The following is a 13,480-nucleotide window of genomic DNA, read 5'->3' as shown; positions in this document are numbered from 1 at the left end:
TAAACCCTCCTCACACTCTAATCTTAAATCTCTTAAATCTAAACCTTAGTCTCCCCACTTTTAAACTGGATATACAACTACTTTCATTCATTCGTCTAACAAATGATTTTGGAGCACCTGCCCTGTGTAAGCACCAAGCACTGGGAGGGACGCAGTGAGCAAGGTCAGGCCCTGCCATCAACGTCTCAAGACAGCTGAGAGAGGCCCAGAAGTAAACAGGAAATTACAGGCCAGTGACATAAGTGCCTTATCAGGCCTGAGCCTGGATGTGCTCAGAGCACAGAGAAGGGCTTCTTTATTTGTGAGATTTCCACAAGGATTAATCAATTGCTAAATAATAGTGTTTTATTTTGTGCGGCTTTCAAATACCTATGAAAGCCAAAAGCATTCTCCTATAATGAGTAATATTACTAACTGCATCTCCCCTAAGTATCACATCCAAATATGCCTGAGAGACTGGATATCACTTAAATACAATGCCTGGGTATGTATCACAATATTACCCACTGTCCTCTTCTATTTTGAATAGATATTTAATGAACACATCAGCAGGTACATCTCATCAGCTCCAGTCTCACTTTTCATATCTATAAAATAGTAATATTACTACTATACACTAGCTATTTGAGTTTGAATACAAAATAATTAGTAAATTTAATGAGAAAGAAAGAATTATCCTATGATTATTATCAATATGATAAAGTGGATTATAGTATTTATTATTCTATACTTATTAGTGGAATAATAAAATTCACACAGAAGACTACAAATCATCAACCTGGGCTGAAACATCAAAGTCACTGTGACCTCTGACCTTTTCTGCTTCACTTCTCTGAGGCACCTAATGCTGCCTTCTTTTCATGTTGGAATTCTATCTTCCTTTGGCTTTTTAATATGGTAAATGTCCTGGCTTTCCCATTTCTTGAGCTATTTCTTCTCTTTTTCACTCCACTTATTCTATTGACCAAGAAGGCCTTACATTTTCCCTCAGTTTGATTAAACTTTAAACAGTTTCTTCCTGACTTCTCTTTTTGGAGAATCTACTTTAGAAAACTTATAACTGCAAAATCCTTCTTTGCCTCTTTGAAATGTAAATAAATCTCCTCTAAAGTCTCTTTCCAGTTTTACAGCTTCCAGGGGGAATGTCTTTGTCCACCTGAGAGCCATCCCTTTGAAATGTGGTCATCGAAGAAGGTGGCACCCCTACTCCTAGTCTCTGTGGGAGGGTAGGAGCCCAACTTTGCTGGTGCCTTGCCCCAAGTTGTAACACCACCTTCTGTCGGGAAGAGAGGAGAGAGATTTCTTTTCCTTCACATAAGGCCAATTTGCAGATAGAAGTGCCTGCCATTCCCTCCACCTCAGCTCTTGAAAACTCTCCGGCCCTTGGTCTCAGCACAGTTGAGTTGTCTCTCTCCCCTACTATAACAGTCTTGAAAAGTCTTCCTTACCTGTTTAACTTTGTCCAGTGCAATTTTTCTTTATCACAGAGGGAAGGAGAGAAGGAAAGGAAAAGGAGGAAGGGAGAGGGGAAAAAAAACGAAAGAAGGAAGGAAGGACTGAATGAGTTATTATAGTTACTCTTTCCTCCATCAAAAGATATTTTAAAATTAAAATGGCAGAAAGAACAATTTTAGAATAAAAGCATTCTTTCAAGTTGAATAAATCTAGCATTATGAAAAATGTAATCCACTTCCTTTCTTTTGTTTTTCTTAGTTTGGATATCATTAGTTTACTATAAAAGATAGACATGGAAATTATTTACAGGATGAAAGATTTCAGAACTTCAGTAGAATGGACAGTTTCACATGATGCCATTTCAAGAGTGACTTAGTTCAGTCTACATACTTTCCAAGAATGTCACCACCTCTAAAGAAGAAATAATCCTTGTCATCCAGAGCTACTTTGATGCCTCCATATTCTGGGAAAATTTTATCTCTAACGTACATGCTTACTGGTTGAATCTCTCCACCCTTGCCATTAGAGCTCAAGTCAACAGCTACTACTGTCGATTGCAATACTTTTTCTTGAGATTTTTTTCTGGAAGCACAATGCCTCCTTTTGTTACCGTTTCAGCTGCACTCCTTTCAGCTAATACTCAAAAAGGGGAAGACATTTTCTAGATGCCTGTCTGCCATGACTTGGGCCGCCCGAGCTTATACTCTGCTTTTGCACCACAGGAGCAAGGAGAGACCCACAGTCTGGCCCTTGGGACTTATGGATGTGGGAGATTTTCTCTCCTTTCTTTCATTTCAACACTGACATCTCTGTTTACTGGAGTTTAGGAACTACAGACCTGCAGGATGAACTCTAAACTCTGTTTGTTTGTTTTTTAGGCAATTGATAATCTGGTCTCAATTTCCTATTTCCAAGCTTTCCTTCCATTATTTTCACTCCAACCAAATACATCTACTCTCAATTTCTGTTTGCTATTTATCTGTAAAGTGCTTTTCCCTCCTCTCTCCTTTCCTAAGTCCTACTCTCCTTCCAAGACCCAGTTTATCTTGGTTCCTCTATAAATACTGGTACTCTTTCCCTTCTTGCTCTACTTCCTGAAAGCTACTTTTTTTTTTTTTCCAGTAAAAAATCATGTGGAATTTGGTTGACTACTTCATTCCATACATTAGCTCCCAAATGTGTACCTCCAACCCAGACCTCTTTCTGGAACTCCAGATTGTATATTCAACTGCCTTTCTGACATTTCCACTGAGATGACAAAATGGACATCTTTCACTCAACATTTCCAAAACAGAACTGCTCATCTTCTTCCAGAAACTGCTCTACCTGATGACAACTCATCCTTCTACTTACTCAGGTGAAAAAGCTGGGAACTATTCTTTACATTTTCCTCTCACACCCATATCTAATGCCACACCCACTGTCTCGGCATCCCATGGACTCCACCTTTAAAGTATATTCAAATCCAACCACATCTCCATTGCCATCTCCCTAGTGCAGGCACCGTTCCCTCTCTTAGATTCTGAAACAGCCACACAATTGATCTCCATGTTTCCACTTTGGCCCCTACCTGCAAAGTCTATTTTTACACATCAGCCAGAATGATTTTTTTAAAACATGTCACCCTGTTTCACTCAGAAGAAAACTTCAAGTCCTTACAATGACTTACAAAACCCTACATGATCAGTCCCCCTTTCTCCACCCCCTCCTACTCATCTTGAGACACCTACTCCCCACAGCTACCTCTGTTCCCACACACTGGCCACCTGCTCTTCTTTAAACTTGTCAGATACAGTCCCATCTTAGGCTTTCTTCTAGCCCCTCCTTCTGCATGAAACACTCCTCCCTTGGGTGGTCTTCAAGGCTCACTCCCTCACCTTCCTCAATTCTTTGCTCAAATCTCTTCTCAATGAAAACTGCTGTGACCCCTTATTTAAAACTACAACTTGCCCCTTCACTCTCCGTCCATTTCTGACATAACCAATGTCCCTTTTTCTGAAGTCACTTGACTCTTAAATCACCTTGAGTCCTATTATGCTCTTCTGAGAACTAGCAAGACCTAGGAAGACTTCCTTAAAGCACACAACCTGTAAACTCCAGATGAGTCATTTAACGTCAGCATCCCTGCACAATGAAATTATGCATGGTTATAGGATACAGACAAAGACTTGGTTTCCTGCTTGCGTAGAAGAGAGGTGAAAAAAGACAGCTGGAGGTGAAGAATAGGAAGAAGGATGGAGAAAGAATGCCATCTCAGTAGCTAAACACTGAGAAACTATATACCACAAATGTTTGTAATCTCAACCACATCCTGAGGGACCAAACCTACAAATTGCAACATCCACAAGACTACAAATTGCAACATTAATTACAGAGGAAAAGGAAAAGAAAAAACTAGCTATTTTCAAAATAGAAACACAAGATGTTGATAAAGAGTTATCCAGGGAATTCAATAGTCACCCAAGGGTCCCTATGGCTGCTTTTTAACCTGGAACGTTTGCCTACAATGAGAAACAGAACTGTCTCTATACAGATAATAGTGAGTTGTTTTATTTTGTCTTCTGAAGGAAGGACGTCTTTCAAATTAAAAGATCAAAATATAAAACCATGAAAACATAAGACGTAAGAAAATGTTTAGGTTTGGGATTTTGGTCTTTTGAAGGACAGGAATTTTTATTCTTGCTTTGATTTATACATTTTTTACAAAGAAAATATACTCATAAAAAAATAGCCATGTGATCAGTCTCTTTTATTTCTTTCTGTTTTCATGCTCAACAATCCAATATCATAACTTTCCATAAACCCTCCAAAATAAGGAAAATGCTATCTTATCAATGGAATTTATATTTCAAAATATTGCATCTTAGGTAATGCAAATCAATCATCTCAAGTAAAATATAGTTTCAAACTAAGATATTATCAAGCTATAAAAATCAAATTCCATACTCTTATGAGAAAACACGGACAGTAAAATGGACAAATTAATAAGCTCACTCATTAAGATGCACTAATAATTTCAAAACTATGATAAATGTCTTAGATACTATAATGCAGCCTTCATAACAGAAAAAAAAATATTCTATTTACATGTTTAATGGTTTAAGAAAAATGTTTTAAGAAAAAAACGCTTCATTTGGAAATCATTCCTCTACCTTATTTTGATCTTAAATATGACTTTTGAATTTTATAAATATCAAAATAAGATATATACTATCTTAAAATTCCTTTTAAAGGAGGGTAAGGAAAAAACAAAACAACCTAAAATAAATTTTATACAAATCTTTCCTTGTAATGGTCTCAGTGTGATTGTTTATACCTTCTTTATTGTAGTATGCAACAACACTGAGGTTCCATAAACTATTTCTGGATAGAATTATTTTTAAAAGATAACGTTATGCAAACTTACGCATTCTGTGGCTGTGACTATCAATGAACTCGAGATGACAGATTTTCCTCCGTTAAAGCTCACTGATACATCAAGAGTTCTGAAAGAAAATGAAGAAACAATCATTAAAAATAAAAACTAGAGTATTGTGGGAGATTTTTATTTCCTTACATAATTCAAAACCAACTAGAAATCTACTTAAAAAGTCAAAGCTTTTGATCAGTTATCCTAGCTTTTTCCTGAATTCCAGTCCTTACTCAGTAGCCAGAGGCAAATTCCTTAAGTGATCTAATTGTTTCTAAAAGAAGCATTAAGGTAAATAGAAACATTGGGAAATTCTTGTTGTTGTTGTTTTAGTTTAAATAAATTAGAAAAAAAAAAATCCTTAATCTAGAGAAATGGTTAGGTTGTTTCAGTTTCACAAAAACCCAAAAAGGGGGAAAAAAATCCTTAGATCCCATTTAGCTTATTTTCCCTGTCTCTAGACATTACCATCATCACAAGATCATTGTTTAAGAATATAAAATTGGAAACAATAAACCATTCACAGAAAAAATATAGAGAAAGTGATAATGAAAGACAGAAAAACTAAAGGAAAAGAACGAATGATTTATTTGTAGGTATTTGTTGTAACTGATCCCAGGATATATTTAATATATTTAATATACTTAATATCCCATGATATTAAAATGTCCTGGGAAAGGTAGAAAAAAGAGAGGGTAATTTTTGTTCATGGCTAAGAAATATCAGTTAAAATACAGCTTACATTTTGAAAAGACGATTTCAAATTATAAAACAATTATTCAGTTTCTAGTAATTTATTATTTAGGATCAGTCAGCCAGCAGTCGGTAATTTTTTTTTAACAGCTCTAACAAGATATCAATGGGAAAAAATGACAAAGAGATTTTAAAGTATTAAGGAAATAGCTCTTTTTCAAAAGAATTTACAAAGTATATTATCATATAATAATCAGCATGCCAACAAATCAAAGCTATCCATTCATTAAAGCAAAAGTAGGAAGTAACAGTTTGTTGATCTGACTTCTATATGATACCATGCTCCAATTCTCATAAAATATTCTAAAGTCCTGGAATTAATATCCAAAAATTTTGCCTTAAATAATCTGAATTAGTAGAATTTTGTTATATTTAAAAGATTTCTTCTTCATGCCGTGAATTGAATGCCAAATATTATTAGTTATGGAGACGTGGGATTTTAAAACAGAAGCAATCTCAAGCCACTGGTAAAATTTACAATAATGAGGCCAGAGAGGAGAGATGGGAAATACTTAGTCCCTGCTATGTGCCAGGTGCAGTCCTAGGCATTTTATGGACATTATCTCACTTAATCCTTACAATAACCCTTAAAGTAAGTAGTTTCACAGTTTTACAGATCGGGTACCTAAGGCCCAGAATGTTAATTACCTTGCCCAAAGTGGTAAAGTTAGGATTCTAACAAATTTTGAACCCTTTCCATCATACCACAGAGGCTTGATGAAATGAAAGTCCTTAATGTGTTTCTTTTCTCAGAAGGATATTTAGGTTAGATTTGAACAGAAATAGAGCCACCAGGAAAGATACTACCAGCAAACTTCTAGCTAAACTCTTCTTCAAAATTCAGGAATAGTCCTATTAAAAATATTTCCCAATACCAAAGATTGTAAAATATTCCCTTCAAAACATTTTGTTTACAAAAAAAGAAGTTTAGCTAAATCCATAAAAAAATGAGAACTTTGTGTGTTTATATCAATGTAACTGAACTTCTGAACTATTCCAACACAGAATGCCAAGTAGCTTATTTCAGAAAGCAAATTTAAACCTAATTGCTTATTCTGCAAAACTGAGTGCCTTGTTGTGTTTTGTTTTGAAGACTAAGCATAGCTGAATCCAAAAAAAATCTTTCCTAGTTCCTAATTCCTCTACTTCAAAGCATGTACCAGAAAGCATATGACATAGTAGGCATGGTTTTAGTTTGGGGGAAGATTATTTGATTCATAATAATGTAGGATTGCTGCAGGAAATCTTATTGATTCGACTTTTAAGGGATCAGTAGATATTGACCAAAGCTGTTTATAATCTGGGACTAAGAATTCACCAGAAATAAACCAGTTCTCTACTTAATGAAGGAAACATTCAAAACTTTTAATGCTTATTCACATGGAATAAGAAGAGAAGACACATTTTACAACAAAGTTCACTCTCCTACAGTAGAAATGCGTGCTGATGAGATCTTGTAGGCAACCAAAATAACTGCATATTATCCCCAAAATCTCAGTGGAGTGTAATGTGGCTGATGTCAAATAAAACTGAGTTAAGTTTCCAGTCATGGAAAGCCACCTGATGATTCTTTTGGAACATGGACTCAATTGAAACAATATAATCTTCACCTTCCTGAGAGCACAGTAGTCAATCAAAACATTACCATCAACTGCTGTACTAATATTGATGGCATTTATCGATTCCTTACTCGGAGCCAGACACATAACACTCATCTTATTTAATTCTCACAACAACCCACTGAGATAGGCAGTAGCATTATCTCCGCTTTCCAAATAAGGAAACTGAAGCCTACAAGGGTAACTTGCCCAGATGTTGTACTTCTCTGACTCTGTAGTCAAAGTGATTTCACTTCTATTGCATCCTACCTTAATCCTCAATAAATATTTTAGGGTCTTATATTTAAATGTCTTTCATTGGCAAGAACTTAGTATCACTCCTCTAGCTTTTTACTATATTCACATATTTCTCATGGTTAGCTATAATGGCATTCGCTATATGCTAAGATATTTATTTGTGCTGGGAAAATTTTTCAGAAGTGTTGCAAACATGAAAAACACACTCTAAAAGTTACTTCTTTTAAATTGTGTTGTTTCTTTAGAAAAATACTTTTGGTAATTATTGACACAATATTGGCACTTTTATGAGCTGATACCTTTGTCCAAAGCTATGCCACTCCCTTGCTGGCATACAGATTGATAAAGTCATATCACCCTGTAACCCAAACTCAAATAACTTTCTTTTTCTTTGCCCCAAGATTTCAGTAGATGTATTTAATCATTCCTGTCATATTTTATGTCACTTCTGCTAGTTTCTATGGATTTCTCTTTCCTATTGCTATATAATTTCTACTTCTGGTTAGTATATTTATGACAGTTGAACCCATACCCTCAGTTATAGAGACTTTATTATGGACAAAAATGTATTAAAGCCATGTTATTTTTACTGAATTCTACACATAAGTGAGAGATGAGGGGACAGTCCATGTTTATTTGTCCCAAGAATCAAATAAAATCGAAAAAGGAGATAGATTCAGCCCATATGTTGGGGAATTAAGAGTTTTGGGTTTGACCTGGTCACTACAATCTCAATCTTGCATTCCTCAATCTGTAAAGTGAGGATAACTGTACCTATTTCAGAGTTGTTTTGGGGAGGAGAACTTGATAAAATAATGTATAAACATCCTACAGTGCCTGAAACATAGCAGGTACTCTATAAATTGTTGTAGCACCTATCTGTCTAACAGATTATTCAGAATATCAAGATACTTTTATATAAACCTTTTAGAGCCAAGTAAAAAAATAACAGAGATAGTACAGACAAATGTATAGCAGCAATGACATAATTACCTAACACTTTATTTAATTTAAAGAATTTGTATTCTACTTACTGCCATTTAAGAATATAGAGAACTAAATTGTTCCAAAAATGCCTAGTATTTAATATCAGGCAAGTTTGTGTAAAAAATTTTTTCAATGCTATTTCCTTCCTGTTACAAAATATTATCTTGATGAAACCCAACATTATAGCTATGTTGAGCTGTGTGCTTAAACCTAAAACCTAAAACTGCACCCCAAATTGATTTATGAATGTTTGCCAATAGGTTCACTCAATCAGTCAATCATTCTATCGCTAGTTAATTAAACAAATATTTATAAATTGCCTACAAGAGGCCAAGCTAGGCTGTGCTTGTTAACAGGGCTGCAATAACAAATAAAACAAAGCATTACAATATAATTGAAAGGAAGCTACATAAACAAACAGCTACAATAGAGTGTGATATTAACTAAAATAGGTATAAGCACAGGAGTACTAGAGGACCATGTGGGAGACACAACTGACTCAGCCTTGCCATGGGGCCATCAACAAAAGTTTCCTACAGGAAGTCAGCTCTAAGATGAATCCTAAAGAATGACCAGGAGTTAGGAAAAGCGATTAGAAAGGGATCCAAGAAGATGGAGCACTATTTGACAGGCTGAAAGGAAAGATAGGCACAGAACAGTCAAGGAACTAAAACCATTCAATACAGCAGCAACACAGAGTGTGAAAGTAAGAAATATATGGCTTGAGGCTAAAAAAGAGAGTGGGGAAAGGATCGTGAGGAACCCAGGATGCCGTCTTTAGATATCTGGAATTAATCTTAAGAGTTTTTAAGCTAGGTAGAAACATGATCAGAAATGTGTTTTACAGATACCACCCTTCTTATAGTGTAGAACATGGGTTGGAACAGTAAGTGTCTACAGTAGAAAGACCAGTCAAGAATGTCTTAGTGTCTTTCAAATAAGAACCAAAGTAGAATTGAATTAAATAGTGACAATGAGAGTAGTGTGAAAATGAAAATTGAGAGATATTAAGGAATTAGAATAAAAAGGACTTGGACATTTATTGGATGTAGGAGGTGAGAGAGAAGGAAGAGTTAAAGATGACTTCAAAGTTTCTGTCTTGCACAGATAGGTGGGTAATCTTACATGGGAAACATCGAAGAAGCAGGTTTGAACAGAAGTACATGAGTTTAATTTGGGAACTTCCAGTTTAAGGTTCCTATGGGAAATCCTAGTGAGTTAGTAGACATTTGGATAGTGTGTTTAGAGCTAAAGAAAAGATCTTGTCCGGGGATTTGAAGCTCATCAGCAAGAAAAGAAAGCCTTAAAGAAGATGTGTTCATGAGTCAGAAATCCAACCATGATGAAAATCGAGTTAAGGGACTGTAGGAAGAAGAGGAGCCTGAGGTGACCTCTGAAAAGAAACAGCCAGGGAGGTGAGAATATGAAGTCATGAAAGACAAGGACCTTCTGAGACAAGACTGGCCCATAGTGCAGATCGTGCAGGGCAGTCAGGGAAGATGAGGCTGAGAATTGACAACTCTTTCAATTTCCTTTTCTATAAATTGGTTCTACATTGTTTAGAATTGCTTATAAATATCTTAAAATACTCTTTGCTCCATCCTTCGAAAATTTTTTCCAAAGTAGAAGGATAGAAGAAACCTAAACAATATAACATAACAAAAGGATGTTTGAAGTGCATTTTAATGTCACTTGGTACTTGATTAACAGTGATAAAACTAAATTCATTCCACATGAGAAATTGTTAAATAGTATTGTGTCATATAATGAAGTAAATAAAATTCAGTAAGTCCTAATGGTCACACTGCTATTATTTAATGTTGAAAGATGTATGACAGTTCCAAAATAGGAGAATAGCTCAGTGCCATATGTCAGAGCTACTCCGATCTGAGAAATTTCATAGTCCATGAAATATGATTGACATTTCAATCCACAGTAACCTACTGCAAAGTATTCATTTGCTACTGACTTTATGCATATCCAGTAAAAGATTGCCATTTTATGATCCATTAAAAAAGACGAAAAAATTAAATAAAATTGTGAAAGACATTTGCTGGAAGTAATAAATAATTTACTTCCAATTTGCACATACTGAAAATTAAACTGGCAACTACTCAAAAAGTTATTAAAATTATGGTGACTTAAGATTTTCAAATAAAGTGCTACTATTTAATACTGTGTGGAGCTTTTCAAAAGTTAGCTTTATGCATTATAAAGATTATGAGTCGAAAATTAAGGTTTCATATTTGTGAATAGTTTAAAGATTCCACTTCTACTTATGAGCATATATGTCAATTAACCTTTTGTCTAATGATGTTTTCTTCAAAGTAGTTAAAGGATTCTTGAATAAAATAATTTCTTTGAGTTATCTCAATATATGTGCATAACCAAAACAAACATTGTAGTCAGGAAGTTTGCTAGATTTCATAATTTAAAAAAAAGCTATATTCAGAAATGTACTAGACATCACACTTAAAGTTGTATTGTAAATGTTTTCAGTATTACACCAAAAAGAACCTCTTTTTAACTTCATTGCATATTTTAATAAAATACTAAAAAGACACTTGGAAATAATCACTCAATTTTTAGTGTCTTTCACCCAAAAATGTCAAATGTCTTGGTGATAGTAAAAATTTTGACAGCATAAAATTTAGAAGCAGATATATAAGAGGATTTAAACACATATTTAAGGGCATCCTCAATCTCATCATATAGCTGTCCTCTTTGAACACTTTTAGTTACCAAAACATTCCCTAAATAATTCTAATTGCTAAGCAGATATTCCTTATACTGAGCTAAATTGTGCCTCCCTTTACTATCCCTTCTTTCTTTCTCCTTGGAGAATGAGTCAATAAAGGATAATATTCAATAAAGAATATTCAATAAACAATAAGTATATATAGACCTATATATAATATACAGTGTTATATATGATATAAGTATATATTATATATGTATGTGTAAGTATATATAAGTACATGTAATATTCAATAAAGAATAAGTCAAATCTTTCACAAGACAGCAGTGATGTTTGAAGAGACCTGACATATCACACCTGAATCATACCTTTGTCAGTATTTTAAATTGCATCCTGTTTAACATTTCCATACTTAGCAACATCTTGTTGGCCATCTCTAGATGTGTTTGAATTCATTGTTGCTTCTCTTAAAAGACAATTTCCAGAACTGAATATAATACTTAGGATGGAGATGCAATGCAGTTCGGTGAATTTATCACATTGATCGGTATAATCAGAAAGCAATGCACCATATGAAAGAAAAGATAAATGTTCCACCATTGAAGGGAAAGGTGTAGAGAAACAGGGAAACAGATAGTGTCCCTAGCCTTAACTCATCTCACCAAGATTCCAATGTTTACATTCAAAATAAAGACATAACTAATGTCCTGGTATCCATGATAAAAAAAAATACATAAATCATTTCATTCCTCATAAGGAAAGGAAGAAAGAATAAATGTGGTTGCGTCATCTGCTACTAAAATCATGGAATTAGGGGTTGTATAGATACACATAGACAAACATACACAGGCATATTTTTGAAAAGAAGTGTTCAGGTGAGAAGCTGTGCTAAAGGCAGAATTTGTCCAATCAAGAAAGAGAAATGGAATTAATCAATTTTGTTCCAGGCAAAATGGATTATATTGAAAAAATAACAATGTTGAGGAAAATAAAAAGATTCTATTACCAAGTCAGCCTCTAACCCCAAGTCTGCCACACCATGCATCTCAATGATTCCTCAGTATCAGATGCTTACAATTTTCCACACACACTGATGTCCCACCACTTCGTACTCAAAACACTCTGTCAAGTGTCTTCCCACACTGCCTTTTAAGAGAACTAATACTATCAGTTTCATCTGATTTAGATATTTATTTCATATTTGCCAGAAGATTCTGGCCAATGTTTTTGAAAGCACATTTAACTATACCATATGCCTCCTTAAATCATCTCTATCAAACAAGCTGTAGGATAAGGCTCTGGTTCATTCTGTTCTGTTTTTCTTTCTTCACAATGTGTTTATGTATATTTACCCAATTTGCTCTGTTCTTCTTGCCAAATTACAGGTTTGAGATCTCAACTATTGCAGAGCAGCTGTGCTATTGTTGATGTCTCACTAAACGAGGGTCAGAGAATAAGCCCATACAGCAAGTACTGGTGACACCTGCACTTGACACCATGATGCGATTACCCTGGAATGGGAAGGATTCAAAGAACTTCACAGAGTCCTTCCTATTCAAACCTAAGACATTTTGGGTGTTCATTAAGACAAATAAACCGCTGGCAGAAATAAACTCCCTAACAATTGACAGATTTTTCTTGGTAACACAATTTGTTTAATCATACGACATTTTAAAATTAAACTGTGTCCAATGAAAGAAATAGAAAAGAACCACCTCATACTACCGCTTCTACATTCTTTCTGTTTAAATACTATGAATTTGTTCATCTTAGTCTAAAAAGCTATATCAAATAAAGAAATTTAATAAATAGAGATCTCTCTCAGAGAAAGTACTACAAAGACCCATTCTAACAACGCTAAACAATACTATACCTGGATGAGACTTGCCCAGATGGCTTTAAGTGTGGTTTACTCCATGATGTCAATTTCCACATGCAAACCTACATCCTAGCTACTCTGCTACATTCTTAGTCCCCATCTCTAAGTAAACATCCTCACGTTAACTCTCTTCTAAACCCAAATTCTCAAGCCCTAGGTTTTTAAAAGAACAATCTTCAAACAAAATGTAATTCAGGAAGTAACATAAAGAGGAGAAAGGAACTGATAGATCAGGCTAATGAGATGAGGCACATGTCCATGGATCCAGCTCTGAGACTCTGCATCTGGCTTTGAGGCTGTCTGTCTAGAGTTACTTCACCAGCATGTTGTTAATTATTTAAGTGAGAGAACAGGGGGAACCATCACCACATCTGTCACCCTCACACAGGAAAAACCTTCATTCATTATTGGGCCAGATGTGTTTATTTGAAACATAGACTAAC

General features: G+C 34.9%; 1 protein-coding gene and 1 pseudogene across 2 annotated transcripts in view; both read right to left on the bottom strand.

The window, feature by feature from the left end:
* Positions 1 to 13,480, bottom strand: part of ANTXR2 (ANTXR cell adhesion molecule 2) — a 138,811-nt gene that overhangs the window by 82,077 nt on the left and 43,254 nt on the right. For both annotated transcript variants that reach the window (XM_070612721.1, XM_008518531.2), the window contains exon 11: positions 4,862 to 4,940. In XM_070612721.1, the coding sequence (XP_070468822.1) occupies positions 4,862 to 4,940 (79 nt within the window). The remainder of the gene's footprint in view (positions 1 to 4,861; positions 4,941 to 13,480) is intronic.
* LOC103549911 (10 kDa heat shock protein, mitochondrial pseudogene) lies at positions 1,695 to 3,005 on the bottom strand (annotated as a pseudogene).

This window comes from Equus przewalskii, chromosome 3, assembly GCF_037783145.1.
Source record: "Equus przewalskii isolate Varuska chromosome 3, EquPr2, whole genome shotgun sequence".
Taxonomy (NCBI): Eukaryota; Metazoa; Chordata; class Mammalia; order Perissodactyla; family Equidae; genus Equus; species Equus przewalskii.
This window is presented reverse-complemented; position numbering and strand designations above follow the sequence as displayed.